This window comes from Rhineura floridana, chromosome 4 (assembly GCF_030035675.1).
Source record: "Rhineura floridana isolate rRhiFlo1 chromosome 4, rRhiFlo1.hap2, whole genome shotgun sequence".
Classification (NCBI taxonomy): domain Eukaryota; kingdom Metazoa; phylum Chordata; class Lepidosauria; order Squamata; family Rhineuridae; genus Rhineura; species Rhineura floridana.
The window spans coordinates 3,657,764-3,674,713 of NC_084483.1; the positions used below are offsets into that span (position 1 = coordinate 3,657,764).

The 16,950-nt window shown below is 40.4% G+C and overlaps 1 protein-coding gene across 5 annotated transcripts in view; it reads left to right on the plus strand.

Annotated features, from left to right (window-relative positions):
- Positions 1 to 16,950, plus strand: part of VPS54 (VPS54 subunit of GARP complex) — a 99,886-nt gene that overhangs the window by 31,751 nt on the left and 51,185 nt on the right. For 4 of the 5 annotated variants that reach the window (XM_061622263.1, XM_061622261.1, XM_061622260.1 and 1 more), the window contains 6 exons: positions 1,037 to 1,278; positions 2,766 to 2,844; positions 5,758 to 5,792; positions 8,015 to 8,146; positions 10,034 to 10,419; positions 11,096 to 11,222. In XM_061622263.1, the coding sequence (XP_061478247.1) occupies positions 1,037 to 1,278; positions 2,766 to 2,844; positions 5,758 to 5,792; positions 8,015 to 8,146; positions 10,034 to 10,419; positions 11,096 to 11,222 (1,001 nt within the window). Of the gene's footprint in view, positions 1 to 1,036; positions 1,279 to 1,353; positions 1,477 to 2,765; positions 2,845 to 5,757; positions 5,793 to 8,014; positions 8,147 to 10,033; positions 10,420 to 11,095; positions 11,223 to 16,950 lie in introns of those variants that run through there. The other variant, XM_061622264.1, reaches the window with a different exon arrangement.

The following is a 16,950-nucleotide window of genomic DNA, read 5'->3' on the forward strand; positions in this document are numbered from 1 at the left end:
GACAAATTCATGGAGGACAGGGCTATCAATGGCTACTAGCTGTGATGGCTGTGCTGTGCCACCCTAGTCAGAGGCAGCATGCTTCTGAAAACCAAGAGTGTTCTTGCACTCGGGTCCTGCTTGCGGGCTTCTCCCAGGCACCTGGTTGGCCACTGTGAGAACAGGATGCTGGACTAGATGGGCCACTGGCCTGATCCAGCAGGCTCTTCTTATGTTCTTATGTTTTTAATGAATCTATTCTGAGTGTGATTTAGTCAAATGAAACCCTTACATAGTGACTTCAAATCCATTTGTTTATTGTTCATTTGCATATTACTGCAAGTACACAAAAGAGCAAATGTCCTATTTGGATATTCATATTGAACTTGGTTGCCTATGTGAGCTTGAATGAAAAGAACTAATTCATTTCGGATGAGTAATAAATCCATTTCAGTACGATTGTATCTATAGCAAAATAAATTAAAATCAGTTTCAGAATCGTGTAACTCTTGAAATGATGCACTAGCTTCTAATTCTCTTAATTTTACTCTTATGTTCTTGTGTTCTGACTTTGAGTAGTCTTGATGCTTTTTGATATATATTAACTCATAGGCATAAATAGTAACAAACTACATGATGACTCTTGGAATGTGTAAAAAACTTGCCCTGTTTACCATTGTGAAGGTTTGCAAAATGTATAAAGATAAAGATGGTTAACATGCTTGATATCTCTGATATCTGAAACAACCTGCTGTTTGGGGATTGGTATCGGCTACTTCACTGTCAGCATTGGAGCATTCAGGATTTTCAATTCTTCTCTGAATGCTAAAAGCAGTATTAGGATAAGAAGGATATGTCCATTTATGCATGTTTCAAAAATTACTTGGGTGATCTAAATACAGAAAGATGCACATCAGACCGGTAGCACATAATTAAAATGTAAAACTTTCTTTAAATTTTTATAGTTAATTCTTAAATTGTGTTACAGATTTTATCTTGTCATTACTAGAAAAATGCATGCCTCTTTCAGGTTATTTATCTTTATTTTGTTTTGCAGGTGATCCTAATAGTTTATGTGACAGCCCATCTTTAGTTGCCGATCAACATAGATGGACTATTTATAATTCCAAAGTAAATCTCCCAGCAGCATTAAATGATCCTCGGTTAACGAAAAGGGAATCTGATTTCTTTACAAAAACATGGGGACAGGATTTTGTAGACACTGAAGTCGTGCCTTCGCTCTACCTCCCACAGATCAACAAGGAACATTTTACAGCGTACCAACAGGAAATTGTTCAGGTAAACAGGATATGCTGTATTAGACCTATCTATATTTTTAACTACACATTAATTATCATCATTTCTGATGTTCAGGCTGTGAGTGCTGTTGCTTACTTGGCATAAATAGCGCTACCCATGCAGAAAAGAAAACTATCGGGAGGCTTGGATAGTGAGGAGGTGAGCCGGAAAAAGGATCTTTTGCCAGACAGATAGAGGGTGAGTTCTGTGAAGCAGCAGGAATCAGAGATTGCTGGGTATCAGAGAAGTTTCATTTTGCAGACACTCTGTGAATGCACACCTGTAGTTAGGTGAGTTGCAAGGGTTAAGCTAAGGACCAAGCCAGGATGTCCCAAGCCTGGATGCAACAGGGAACCACAGTTAATGCTATGGTTCACAAACCACCTTCAAGTCATGGTTTCAGATCCTGCCTTGGCAGCCCCATACAAACCATGGCTAGTGAGACAAACCATAGTTTAACTAATCCAACTGTTCACATCTGAAATGGCCCACAGTTAATGGAAATGTTTATACTAGTGGCAAGAGGCGCATGTATATATGCAGAGCAGTATATTGGCACTTTTGAAAAGAGACTGTTTACTTGGAGAAGAAACATGAATTGTTCATTTAAAAAAATCTAATTGTCAACTGCATCGCTTCTTTTAAGGGGGCCTGGGACACATGTGCCACTCTACCCTCAACATTTCTGCAGTTGCTCTACCCTGACATTCTCATGTTGAACAGGAAGGTCTGAAGAGGGCTTCTAGGTACATTTGGCTGAATGCACTTTCTTCCAATAGGATACCCCAATAATCCTGTGTTTCTGACCATGGGAAGGCTTTGAAATATGTTCAGTTGAATTTGCTTAGAAGCCCCCTTCACACCTAAACACACAAAGATTGGGAGTGGAGGGGGTGGTACTGGTGTGCACAGGAATGTTGTGGGGTGTGCATGCCCACCCACACATCAGTCCCCTTTTTACCCTCACATGATCAGGATGAATGCCTGAAGGGTGTTTTAGTACTAAACCGTACAAAGAAGCCTTACAGCAACTTTCCCAACATTGGAACCCCAGGTGTTGTTGGACACTACAACTCCCATCATCCCTAACCATTGGCCATATTGGCTGGGGCTGATGCAGGTTGTAATTCAACAACATACATGGATCCCAGGTTAGGGAAAACTCCTTTAGAGGTTGATAGCTCAGTCCCCTGCATGTCCACTCAGAAAGATCTGTTGAGTTCAGTAGTTCTCAGGCAAGCGTGCATAAGATGTCAGCTTTACTTGAAGATTTAATAAAAAGTGGAGTCCCATGTATTTTTAACATTCTTTGGTGTATTTTATTAATAGGATTGTAATCCTGAATTACAGGTACCACTGTATGATTTTATGTTTCATTCTATAAGATATGCAAAAGGTGTCGTCTTGCATAGGAAACTCGAATGTATTGCTAAAAAAGTTCTTAATGTTTCAAACCTGAAATTTTCTTCACCTGTCATGTTTTGTAGAGAGAGAAGATTCATGAGAAATGCAAGACAATTTGTCCTCCTAAGGATACTTTTGATAGGACACTGTTACATACTCATGGTAGGTTTCAGTTTTGCCTCTAGTTGCTTAGTCATTATCTTGAATGGAGTATGTATATTTACAGTGACATTTAGTTGTACCAGAAGCACTGCTGATGGATTAATAACTATGAGTATTGAAATAACCAGACATATCTCATAATTTTCAAATAAATTTTTATGAAGGAACTGCACTGCAATTAATAGGAATCATTTGAAGCTACGATACAATATTTTGTTTAATTTATTTCTATGCATTTATAACCTACTCTTCACTGAATATTTCAATCCCAGAACAGGGGACAATAAAACAAAGAAATAATAAAAATATACAGAAAAAAGATGAAAAGATAACAGAAATTATAGAATTCATAAAAACAAGTCCAGTAAATAACAAACATGTTAACAGCTCCATCAATAGAACAAAGAAACCTAAATTGCAATGAAGACAACAATTAGAATTTTAATTTAACCGAATACTTGGATAAAGAAAACAAGACATCTAACTGACTGAAACAAGTGAGTGGCCTTAGCAACATCTGGGGCAGCCCACTCACTCCTCCTCTGTCTCTCATACAAATCTCTGTGATTTTGAGCAACTTAATACCTTTCACCCCCACCCTCCAACTCATTCAGGCGTTCACTGTGTGGACTGAATTGTTGCCCCAAAGCATCCACAGCAACAACTTGCCACAATAGCAACAGAACAAAAAACAGGCACAAAAAAGAAAGAGGGTGGCACCCTCATGGAGGCTGAAGCAGGGATTGCAAAGGGGAGACTTCCCTTCAGTGTCTTCCCTTTTGGGACAGTCTGCTTGCAGCAGCCTGCTGTGTTAGCACTCCTTAAATAGTGATCTCTGGGCTGACAGTTGGTCAGTAAGCCACAGCTGGTGTTTCCCTCCTCTTTCCAGTACTGGCAAGACTCGCAGGCCTCAAGGCTGGTAGGGCTGCTAGGGAGGGGTGTGCAAGTGGATTTGCTGATCTCTCCCACCTCTGCTCCTTGTCTGGCAGAGACAAAAGCAGTCAGCAATCTACTTTTTTAGGTAGTGAAGAAGTTGCCTTACTGGTGAATTCTGTTGCTTCTTCATTCTCTTTCCTAATTCTCATTTTAACTGCCCTGGGTAGTGCTGTGTCCCATTTACTTCCAACAGCTCATTCATTCATCACTTGTGGAAGTTGTTCATAGATTTTGTTGTCTTTGGGTGTTTTAAATCATTTATGCTGTAGCATTTGTGCTAGAGAAATTGCAGAGACAGCTAATGCTCTGTTTTCCTTAACAATGCAAGTGATGATGCTAGGGCCGGATTTAAACTTGTGGCCCTAAGCTATAGCATGAGTGAGGCCCTTCCCTCTTCAACAAGTATGTGCATTACTTAGAGGGTTAGTGCAGTCAACGCCGACACACAGGCTGTTTTCTGCAAGCATCCCAAAGGCTGCATGTGTATGACATTCTATAGAATTGTTTACTGTTGTCTGCAAGCGAGCTGCCACAATGATATTCAATACCTACCAAAACTTATCTTCATTTTGTATGATGTTTATGGTTTCCCAGTGGCAATGTTGTAAACATTTTTTTCTAATGTGAGGTCCTAAGCTGTAGCTTGTTTAGCTTGTACGTAAATCCGGCCCTGGATGATGCAGTATCTCAGTATGGAAATGGAGAGAAAAATTATCAGCCTACTAAAGCAGTCTAGCACCGTACGTAACAACTGCCATTGCATCACAGAAAATGCTCTAGTATGTGACTGTTAACTAAAACATTTGGATGGCTTGTGCACAGTTTCAACCAAAGAACCACGCTCATACCCCTCCCCCCTGCCTGCAACCCTCCCCCCACTAATTTTGTTTCTTATGTACCTGAAGCTTGTCCTCCAGGTGTCCTCTTACTGATGTTGGCCTGTAGAGTGTTAGTGATCTGGTCACCCAAATTCTTTGCATGCCTAATATAAAGTCTCCCCATTTTGACTCTAAGAACAGCCTTCATAGCCTGAGAATGACTGTGATGCATCTCCTTCCTGAGCTGATTGGGCAACATCAAAGCCTTGGACTACAGTGAAGAGTCTGTGATGCTGCTATACTAGCCTTGTCACAGTTTTGACAAAAGCAATACTGATATGAGAAGGAAATGCATTGTGAAATCCTGTCATGTGTTCTGAGGCTTCCACTTTTATCCGAGCAGTATAGGAAGGAGCTGTGTTGCAGCAGTGTCATGTCTGGAAGGTAACATCAGAACATGGCCCGGTCTGTTGTGGTGTACCTGTGTGTTCAGTTTTCTCCTCTACACCTGATTAACATCTTTCTTTCATTATAATTGAATGGAAGGCAGTGACACTTCCCATTTTAAGAACATAAGAGCCCTGCTAAATCAGGCCAAAGGTCCATCTAGTCCAGCACTCTGTTCTCACAGTGGCCAGCTGGATGTGCACGGGAACCCAGTAAGCAGAACCTGAGTGCAAGAGTACTGTCCCCTCGTGTAGTTCCCAGCAACTGGTATTCAGAGGCATACCTCTTCCAATAGCGGAGGTAGAACATAGCCATCGTGGCTAGTAGCCATTGATAGCCTTATCCTTCATGAATTTGTCTACACCTCTATCATGTCCCTTCTTTCTTGCCTTCTCAACTTCTTCAGTGGCTGGAGAGTGGGAGCTGTGAGTAACTGCCTTCCCGCTGCCTTCTGAGATACTTCTTCAATCTACAAATGAGATACTTGCTGTCATTAAAATGTTTGCTTGTCTCTAAAATGGCTGAGTTCAAATTTTTCTCACTTCTGCACATTCAGTCTGAAGCCAAATCCAGAAATATTCTAAAGCTTAACAAGGGCCTTTGTATGTCATAAATTTGAAAATAGATAAGTGACTGGCATTTACTGTGCAAGTATGTAATCTGAATCTTATTTTTGCTTTGCCATTTTATTTTTGTTTCATTTAATTTTTAGATAAATCCAGGACAGATCTAGAGCAAGTACCTAAGGTATGTTTGAAGAATTTCATAGACAACAGTAAGAAGGAATGTGTTGCTCATATATTTTGCTTATTAATTTATTCTTACTGTATAGAGATACCTATTTTAACAGATAACCTATCCTACCCTTAGGTCACGTATGTAGAATTTAGACAGCATATCAAAATGCATAATTTCCTGTACTTGTTCTCCCTCTTTCCAGAGCCATGTTTCTTCTCTTACTAGATTCTGAAGATAAAACTAATAACTATTACTGTTTATAGATCTAGACTGTTCACAGTAATACTATAGTCACATTTTATTTCATTTTATTTTTGTCATTTTCTGTTATAATATGTACTTATTTCACATAGACATAAGCCCAGACATTATATATCAGATTTGTGTGGTCTGAATAATGGAACGGAGCAAGGAATTTCAGAAGAAAATCATCCTGTGCTTTATAGATTACAGCAAAGCCTTTGACTGTGTAGATCATGAAAAACTATGGAATGCTTTAAAAGAAATGGGGGTGTCACAGCATCTGATTGTCCTCATGTGCAACCTATACTCTGGACAAGAGGCTACTGTAAGGACAGATTGAATATGGAGAAACTGACTGGTTCCCCATCAGAAAGGGTGTGAGACAGGGGTGTATTTTATCACCTTATTTATTTAATCTATACGCAGAACATATCATATAGAAAGCAGGATTGGACCAAGATGAAGGAGGTGTGAAAATTGGAGGGAGAAATATCAATAATTTAAGATATGCAGACGATACCATACTACTAGCAGAAACCAGTAATGATTTGAAACGAATGCTGATGAAAGTTCAAGAGGAAAGCACAAAAGCAGGACTACAGTTGAATGTCAAAAAGACTAAAGTAATGACAACAGAAGATTTATGCAACTTTACAGTTGACAATGAGGACATTGAACTTGTCAAGGATTATCAATACCTTGGCACAGTCAGTAACCAAAATGGAGACAATAGTGAAGACATCAGGCTAGGAGTGGGGAGGGCAGCTGTGAGAGAACTAGAAAAGGTCCTCAAATGCAAAGATGTATCACTGAACACTAATGTCAGGATCATTCAGACCATGGTATTTCTGATCTCTATGTATAGATGTGAAAGTTGGACAGTGAAAAAAGCCGATAAGAGTAAAATCAACTCATTTGAAATGTGGTGCTGGAGGAGAGCTTTGCGTATACCATGGACTGCGAAAAAGACACATAATTGAGTGTTAGAACAAATTAAACCAGAACTATCACTAGAAGCTAAAATGATGAAACTGAGGTTATCCTACTTTAGACACATCATGAGAAGACATGATTCACTAGAAAAGACAATAATGCTGGGAAAAACAGAAGGGAGTAGAAAAAGAGGAAGACCAAACAAGCGATGGATTGATTCCATAAAGGAAGCGACAGGCCTGAACTTACAAGATCTGAACAGGGTGGTTTATGACAGATGCTCTTGGAGGTCACTGTTGCATTATTGTTTGACATAGCACAGGAGCTAACAATCTACTACAGCAGGAGTTCCCAATTTTTTTTTCCCAGTGGACCACTTGAAAATGGCTGATGGTCTTGGTGGACCACTTAATTATTTTTCTGCCTGCTAATGCACTGTACCATTGTGCTCTTTGATTTTTTAATTTTATTTGTATTCTTTTATTTCTTACATTGTAATTTATTGCGCTACAATTTGCATTCCATATAACTAAGTTATAATACAATAAATATGAATATTTAGTGTGGATATGCCATGGACCACCTGAATGAAGCTTGTGGACCATTAGTGGTCCACAGATCACAGTCTGGGAACCCCTGTACTACAAGAAGGCCTTTTGGTAATATAATCTTTGTGGTTGAATTTTTCCTGGATGACCAGTGCTCATTTACATGCTTATTAATACAGCTTAATACATTTCTGTTTATATAGACATGTAGATGTTGATGTGCTTTAATCCCTTTTTTAGTTTACTACTGATTTTAATTGTCTTTCAAATGTTTTTAATTACTTGTTTTTAACATTTCTTGTAAGCCACTTACAGGTTTTGTTACAATAAGCGGTATATAAATTTTGTTAAATAAATATAATGCATTACATGTTACCATCAATTAAGAAGACTTTGGCTGTGATTGTATACTTACTTATCCAGGAATAATGGATAATGCATTGTACAAGTACACGTGGAAACATTAGTGATGTGTGGTAGTGAGATGTGATTTATTTATTTTTTCAGATTTTTATGAAACCAGGTTTTGCCTTGGAAGATCCCCAAACATTTAATGCAGTATTACCTTGGTCTCATTTTAATACTGCTGGAGGCAAAGGAAATAGTGATGCAGCCTCCTCAAAGTTGCTTCAAGAAAAGGTAAATAATCTGTATGTTTTGTGTAATTCTGATTGAGCTCTTTCAGAATAATATCAAGACATTCTAAAGGGCTGTTGATTGTTTTTACTGCAAGGTTAAGAGTTTTGTGGAACCTTAACTGCTACAAATTGATTACAGCATAAGTGTTTAAGGCAAACCACTTTATCAGTACGTGAAGTGTGGGTTATCCTTACTTCACAGATACTGTACTGATACAGAGTACAAATCCTGAGGGATGAGCCCGCTCTGGATCTGTAGTTGCCCCATTTTAGGATAGATACAAAGAGTTTTATTTTGTTTATTTTATTTCTATCCTGCCTTTCCTCAAAGGAGTTAAAGATGGTGTATGTTCTTCTGTCTTCCTCTGATTTATCTTCACAATAACGTATGAGGTAATTTAATCTGAGAGATAAGAGACTAGCCCAAGGTCATTCAGTTTCCTGACATCCTAACTGTTACACCAGCTGACTCTCACTGTTGATTGAGCAATTTGTTCTTCAAGTTGTAGCCAACTGTCAGGGCTGGTGCCAGGCATGACCTGGCCCTTGGGCACCAGCTTGCCCTGGGTGCACAGCTCCTGCCTGTTTCACCTGCTTCTCTTGTCTCCTGTTGCTGCGTCCATGCACACGCCTGCCATCAACCAAGATGGCGGTAGGAGCATCAGCCCCTTAAAAAGCCTCCACCACCATCTTGGTTGATGGCAACCCTGCTGGCACAGCCTCAGGAGAGAGAGGTAGGTGGAGCAAGCAAACGGGTGGGTGGCCTGAAAGCTCCCTCCCTGCGATCTGCAGCAGGGGAGCACTACTCCCCCACCTTAACAAGGGCCAGGACCCGACATGGCCGCCCTTTAGTGCCGGCCCTGCCAACTGTGCAGAGTGCTGATTGGATAGCACTTGTGGATCATGAAGACATTTCCTGTCCCTAATAAAATGAGGAAGTTTTTTTTAAAAAGGGATTGTTGTTTTTTAGATAGGTGCTGAATAAACACTGAAATGATTAACATGCCACACAACTGAAAAAAATGTTTTAAAATACACAAAATCCACCAAAACCTGCCAGAAACATGTAGGGTACAAAAGTTCACAATGGAGCTGAAGCAGGTATATGTCAACAGAGTGGCAAAAGTGGTTGTGGTTGGGAAGTGGTGTTTATTCAGCAGCAGAAAACCCACACCAGTTTCTCAATGGGGTGGAGGTAGTCACACCTCATATATATATAATTGAGTACAGCCCAAAGAGGAAGAAGAAGAAGAAGAAAATTTTATTTGTGAGTCGCCTATCTGGCCGAATTAACGGCTACTCTAGGCGACGTACAACTTCACAGTAAAAATACACAGTAAAACTTCACAGTAAAAAAAGAACGGTGGGTGACAGGGGGAAGATTTATTACAAAGTAGGACCAGAATCCTAGCAGTGCAAAAAAAAAACTAAGTATGCCATATTGCTATTTAGATTGTAAATGAAAATGAGATCCTGTTAAAAGAGTAGAAAATCCAGAGTCGATGTTAATTACCCAAATTGTAACAAATTGGCAAAAACAAGATAAATTGTATATATAAACTCTCAATGGGAGATAATTGTGTAGTGAACTAGACACTCCCAGCCTTTATTAAAGCTAAACCTCATGATATCACATCTGCAAATGAGTTCCAACTTAGCAGGTTCATGCTGAAACCTCATTTTGATTTTTTTTTCCTTGAAGAAAGGCAGCTTTCAAGCCTTAAATTGAAATACTCCCCCAGATTCATGCTGCAGACTCCTTGTTGTTTTTATCGTGATGCTAGTTTTCTTTAAAAATTTTGTTCCTATCAAATGTCTAGTATCGTGACACTGATTTTGGTAGATAAGACCAAATGTTACAATATTTATTTCTCTTTATTCTCTTAAGCTGAGCCACTATCTGGATATTGTGGAAGTAAATATTGCTCATCAAATCTCTCTTCGCTCAGAAGCATTTTTTCATGCAATGACCTCCCAGCATGAACTTCAAGACTACCTCAGGAAAACCTCCCAGGCTGTAAAAATGCTTCGAGATAAAATAGGCCAAATTGATAAAGTGATGTGTGAAGGATCTCTTAAAGTTTTAAGACTATCACTGACTAGAAATAACTGTATAAAAGCATATAATAAACTGAAGTTAATGGCAACAGTGCACCAAACACAACCTACTGTACAACTATTGTTGTCCACTTCAGAATTTGTTGGAGCATTAGACTTGATATCAACAACACAGGAGGTGCTACAGCAGGAACTCCAGGGCATTCACAGTTTCCGGTAGGTGACATTTGAGATTCCAGTAGAAAGTTGTAATCGTGTGATGATGGCCAGTTTCAAGCGATGGCTAGTTTGCATTTGTGCAGATATGTTTAGTATCCTTATAAATGGTTGTTCGTGCGTGGTAGCAAGTAATTCTATTGTTCAATAGGAGCAGGGCTTATTTTGTGGGATGGTGTTTTAGAGTGTTACAGCTCTGCAGAGGCGGGGTGAGGAGAAGCGCATGGGTTTTCATCCCTGACTTAAATAGAAGTCTGTCAAAGACTGTTGGCAACGATACTTAAACGGAACCTGCATGCATAGGGCCAGTATACCTGGGGATATCGGACGCTGCTAGGGAAAAAGTACAGGGAAGGTCAGTATTTCTCGTCACCCACTTTGTAAGCTTCTCAGGAAGTGCCCACTCTTGGAAACAACACTGAATGGGTCTTTGGTCTCATCCTGCAAAGGCAAATTCTTACAGGGAGAGGCTAATCTGTCTTTTGTTGGTGCTTTCCTCCCCTCTCTGCCCCCTCGTGGGTTGCTGCATGTGAATCTTAAAGATGTGGTACTGAATGAGGCCAACTTTGCACACCTGAAGGACGTATATCCCCATATTTTCTTGATATTGGGTTAATAGCACTGTCATGTTCCTTCCCACAATTATTTTAACTCACACACATTTTTTCTTGAACAGGCATCTTGGATCACAGCTTTGTGAATTAGAAAAGCTCATAGATAAGATGATGATTGCAGAGTTTTCCACTTACGCTCGCAGTGACTTAAATAGACCTCTGGAAGAAGAATGTCAAATTCTGGAAGAGGTACTGTACTTACCACTTAATATACTTGTTTACAGGCTGCTTGTCTTCTCAGGACATCTACTAGAACGCACTGCTGTCAGTGCCAATGCCATCCACTTTTTATTTTGTACAAAATGAGTTTGCACCAGTACAACTTGAATCTTCACAGTAGTTCATAAGCATTAATTTCAACTTGCAGATTTTGGCATTTTCCGTTCAGTTCTTTATTCTTTCTCAGCCATGTCGTAATGCATGCTTTTTGCCTTTAGTAACGGAACAGTTTTTCAAAGGCACATGTTCTGAGTTCTCAAGTCCAGGAGGTAGGAAAACGGCCTCTTCTGGACAGTTCTGTGCTAGAAGGATCAGGTCCATATCTTGGGGATACTTCTGGATCCAACATTGTTTCTCGAGGCTCAGGTGGCCTCAGTGTTTAGGAGTGCCTATTTCTAGCTATGGCTAGTTTGTCAGCTGTGGCCCCTTTTGGACAGAAATGACTTGGCCACTGTAGTCCATGCTATGGTAACTTCCAGACTGGAGTATTGCAACATACTCTCTTGAAGAAACTCAGAGAGTTTCTGGGTTCAGCTGGTCCAAAATAACAGCTGGTCCAAAATAACAGCCACCAGATTACTGGCTGGGGTTCCATTTAGAACCCACATTACCTCTGTTTTAAAACAGCTGCATTGGTTGCCAGGTTGTTTCCAGGCTCAATTCAAAGTCCTTACATTAGTGTTTAAAGCCCTAAATAACTTAGGCCTCAAATATCTGAAAGACTGCCTCCTTCCCCACAGACCCTCTCAGCCGCCAAGGTTGGCAGAGAGGGCCCTCTTGGTAGTTCCAATGCCCTCAGACTTGGGGGGGGCGCGTTTGAGGCCCAAGAGAGGGCATTCTTGATGGCAGGCCCTAAGCTATGAAATTCTCACCCCACACAGATGCATCTGGTGCCTTCATTATGTAGTTTTCATCATATACTAAAGATGCTTAGTACTGTGGATGTTCTATCATCCCTCTGATCAAAATGCTCAGGGCAATCTTGAGATGAGAAATGAAATTGAGGAAGCATCCAAATGAGGAAATGTTGTAGTAATGGGTGACTTCAACTACCCTTACATAGACTGGCTACATATTTGTTCCAATCATGACAAAGAAGCAACATTTCTAGATACCCTAAATGACAGTGCCCTAGAACAGTTGGTAATGGAACTGACCTGCGAGACTGAAACCCTGGACTTATTCTTAAGTGGCACCCAGGATGTAGTGCAAGATATAAATGTTGTCGAATCGATTGGAAACAGTGACCATAGTGCTATTAAATCGAACATACATGTACTTGGCCAGTTGCCAAGAAAATCGAACACAGTCACATTTGACTTCAAAAGAGGAAACTTCCCCAAAATGAGGGGATTGTTAAAAAGAAAGTTGAAAGACAAAGTCTAGAGGGTCAAATCACTCCAAAATGCTTGGGAGTTGTTTAAAAACATAATGGAAGTTCAACTGGAGTGTATACCACAGATAGAAAAGGTATCATCAGAGCCTCAAGGATGCCAGCATGGTTAATGAGCAGAGTCAAAGAGGCAAGAAAGCTTCCTTCAAAAAAATATTAGTCTTGTCCAAATGAGAATAAAAAGGAACACAAACTCTGGCAAAACAAATACAAGAAGACAATAAGTGATGCAAGGAGCATATTGCTAAAAACATAAAAACCAACAACAAAAAATTCTTTAAATACATTAAAAGCAGGAGACCCTCTAGTGAGGCAATTGGACCCTTGGATGACAAGGGAGTCAGAGGTGTGCTAAAGCAATATAAAGAAATTGCAGAAAGCTAAATGAATTTTTTGCATCTGTCTTCGCAGTAGAGGATATAGGGCAGATCCCTGAATCTGAACTAACATTTGCAGGAAGGGAGTCTGAGGAACTGAGGCAAATCGTTCTGGAGGTGCTCCTGGATCCATCTTTGTTGCTAGAGGCCCAGGTGATCTCAGTGGCTAGGAGTGCCTTTTCCCAGCTTTGGCTGGTAAGACAGCTGTGGCTGTTTCTGGACCGGGATAGCCTGACACTGTTGTCCACGCACTGGTAACCTCAAGGCTGGATTACTGTAATGTGCCCTATGTGGGGCTGCCCTTGAGGTTGGTCTGGAAGCTGCAGCTGGTGCAAAATGCAGCAGCGCAACTGCTTACTTGGTCAGGGCATCACCAACATGTCACCCCACTGCTGAAAGAATTGCACTGGCTACCTACTAGCTACCAGGCCAAGTTCCAGGTTCTAGTTTTGGTGTACAAAGCCCTATACAGCTTGGGATCAGGATACCTGAAAGATCATCTTACCCCTTATATACACCCAGTCAATCACTGCAGTCTGCAGGTGAGGGCCTCCTGCAGATACCGTCTTAACAGGAGGTCCGTTCCGCACAACATAGGAAATGGACCTTCAGTGTAGTGGCACCTACCCTTTGGAATTCACTCCCCTTAAATATTAGACAGGCACCATCTCTGTTTTATTTTCAGTGCCTATTGAAGACCTTCCTATTTCAACAAGCCTTTTAAGTTGAGACCTTATCCCAGTTTGCGTCTGTGTCTGTAGCTTTTTTTTTAAAGATGTTTTTAAAACTTTTTAAAAATGTGTTTAAAGATGTCTTGTTTTAATACGTTGTTAAGGATGTTTTGTTTTAATATATTTTAAAGTTTGTTTTTATTATGCTTTAGATTGTTTTTAGTGCTTTTGTTTGCTGCCCTTGGAGGAAGGGCAGGATATAAATTGAATTAATTAATTAATTAATTAATTAAAACTGTGATGAGAGATGAAGTTCTAGGCTTAAATAGACAAAATAAAAACTGACAAATCTCCAAGTCCAGATGGCATCCACCTGAGAGTTCTCAAGGAAGTCAAATATGAAATTGCTGAACTTCTAACAAAAATATGTAGCTTGTCCCTTGGATCCATCTGCATACCTGAAGACTCAAAAGTGGCCAATGTAGTGCCAAAATTCAAAAAGGTATTCGGGGGAATCCTATAAATTACAGGCCAGTTAGCTTAATGTCTGTCCTGGGAAAACTGGTAGAAAGTATTATTAAGGACAAATTAACCAAGCATATAGAAGAACACGCCTTGCTGAAGCAGAGCCAGCATGGCTTCTGCAAAGTAGTCCTGTGTCACTAACCTATTAGAACTGTTTTGAGAGTATCAACAAGCATATAGATAGAGGTGATCCAGTGGACACAGTGTACTTAGACTTTCAAAAAGGTTTCAACAAGGTACCTCAGCAAAGACTCCTCACCAAAATAAGCTTAGCAGTCATGGAATAAGAGGAGAGGACCTCTTGTGGATCAGGAATTGGTTAAGTGACAGGAAGCAGAGAGTAGGAATAAATGGACAGTTCTTCCAATGGAGGGATGTAGAAAGTAGATTTCCCAAAGGATTGGAACTGGGACCTGTGCTTTTTAACTTGTTCAAAAACGATTTAGAGATAGGGGTGAATAGTGAGGTGTCCACGTTTGCTGATGATATTAAATTGTTCAGGGTGGTTAAAAAAAAAAGAATTGCGAAGAGCTCCAAAAGGACCTCTCCAGACTGAGTGAAAGGGTGGTAATATGGCAAATGAAATTCAGTGTAAACAAGTGTAAAGACATGCGTATTGCAGCAAAAAAATCTTAATTTCACATATATACTGATGGAGTCTGAACTGGCGGTAACTGACAGGAATGAGACCTTGGGGCTGTAATGGATAGCTCGATGAAGATGCCGACCCAGTGTGCAGCAGCTGTGAAAAAGGCAAATTCCGTGCTATTGATTATTCAGAAAGGTATTGACAATAAAATGGCTGATATCATAATGCCATTGTATAAATCTATGGTGCGGCCGCATTTGGAATACTGTGTACAGTTCTGGTTGCCTCACCTCAAAAAGGATATTGTAGAGTTGGGAAAGATTCAGAAAAGTGCAATCAGAATGATCAATGGATGGGTTGACTCTATGAGGAAAGTTTGCAGCATTTGGGGCTTTTTAATTTAGAGAAGAGGGGAGTCAGAGGTGACATGATAGAAATGTATAAAATTGTGCATGGCATGGAAAAAGTCTGGATAGAAGAAGTGGATAGAGAAAAGTTTTTCTCCTATAACACCAGAACTCGTCGACATTCAGTGAAGCTAAATGTTGGAAGATTCAGGACAGACAAAAAAGTACTTCTTCATGCAGCGCATAGTTAAACTATGGAATTCCATAAGAGGCAGTGGTGGCCACCAACTTGGATGGCTTTAAAAGAAGATTAGGCAACTTCATGGAGGACAAGGCTATCAATGGCTACTAGCCATGATGACTGTGCTCTGCCACCATAGTCGATGTGTGCTCTGCAACAGTTGCCAATAACTGCAGAAGGGGAGAGTGCTCTTGCACTCAGGTCCTGCTTGTGGGCTTCCCCCAGGCACCTGGTTGGCCACTGTAAGATCAGGATGCTGGACTAGATGGGACACTGGCCTGATCCAGCAGGCTCTTCTTATGTTCTTTAATCTGTCCTTTGACACCTGAGTTGTATATTTTAAGACTCACCCTATTCTCTTGACTCTTAATTTGTTTTAACTGTTTGTAATACTGTATTTTTAAAATTGTTCTAATATGCTCTGGGACCTCCTGGTGAAGGGCAAGTAAGAAATCTAAATATTACTAATAATGGGAGCAAGAAATCTAATAACAGCATGTATCTCATATATACTAGAAGAGGGGCTATAGTGGTCTCGCCATAGCTGTATCTGTTTTTTTGAATACTTTAAACTGTTTTTTAGAATGCTTTGCTTTTTTTGTTGTTAAATTGTTTTTGTAAAGAAAGCCTGATTTCTAAAATGGTTCTGAGGCAAAGAATTGTGGGGGAAACGTCTTGCTCAAAATGGGGTCTGTGAGAGGTATGACTTCGCAGTTCTCACAGCTGAAGCTGGTTAATTAGGGCCAAGCAAGAACACCTGCTTATCAGTGGAGACTGGTGCATTCGGGGCCATAGGCCTGGGAAGGTTTGGGGAGTACGTGTGCGAAAACTCCAGAAAGCATTTCATCATCTCAAAGCCCCCTGATTGGCTAATTAATTTTTGGTTGTTGCTAGGCATTTTCCCGTAAGTATAGGATTTCATACCTTAGCCTTTGTTCCCCTGGGTTCCATCATGCCTATTGGTGTTACCTGTGTGAGGTTCCGTTTTCCATCTGCTACCCAGGCTATGCATCTCTGGGGAGATGTGGAACCATGAAGTTATTCTTCTGTTTACCTCTTTGTAAGTATAGATTAGGCTAGATAGTTTTGTTGTTTTGTGTCTGTGACTGTAACTCTGTATTTTTCCTGGCCCTCCAGGGTGTGGGTTTTAAGCAACAATTTTACTGCTATTTATGTGCACTTACATATTTTATTTAATAAAGCTACTTCTTATTTACCAGTGTGTGTTCATGGCAGGAGTAGTGTGGCTCTAAATCCAGCACCTTGGCCAATTGACCGCAGACTACCATATATTTGGTTATTTGCCTAAGGTTTCAAGACAAGGAGTGCACCTTTGTCTCTTGTCTGTTGGAATCCTTGACAGGTCTATTTCTGGCACTTTGGGTTTCCCCTTGGCCCAGAGTGGGTGACCAGTTGAAGGGGTAGTGGCAGTCTACCTTGCAGGGTTGGTGTACACAGCCCTGGTAAGGGAGGCACAGAGTTGTGCCTTGCCAAGATCAGTTGCCCTGAGTTTGGGAATTGAGTCCTGGGACGGAACCAGGAACCAGGCAGCAGT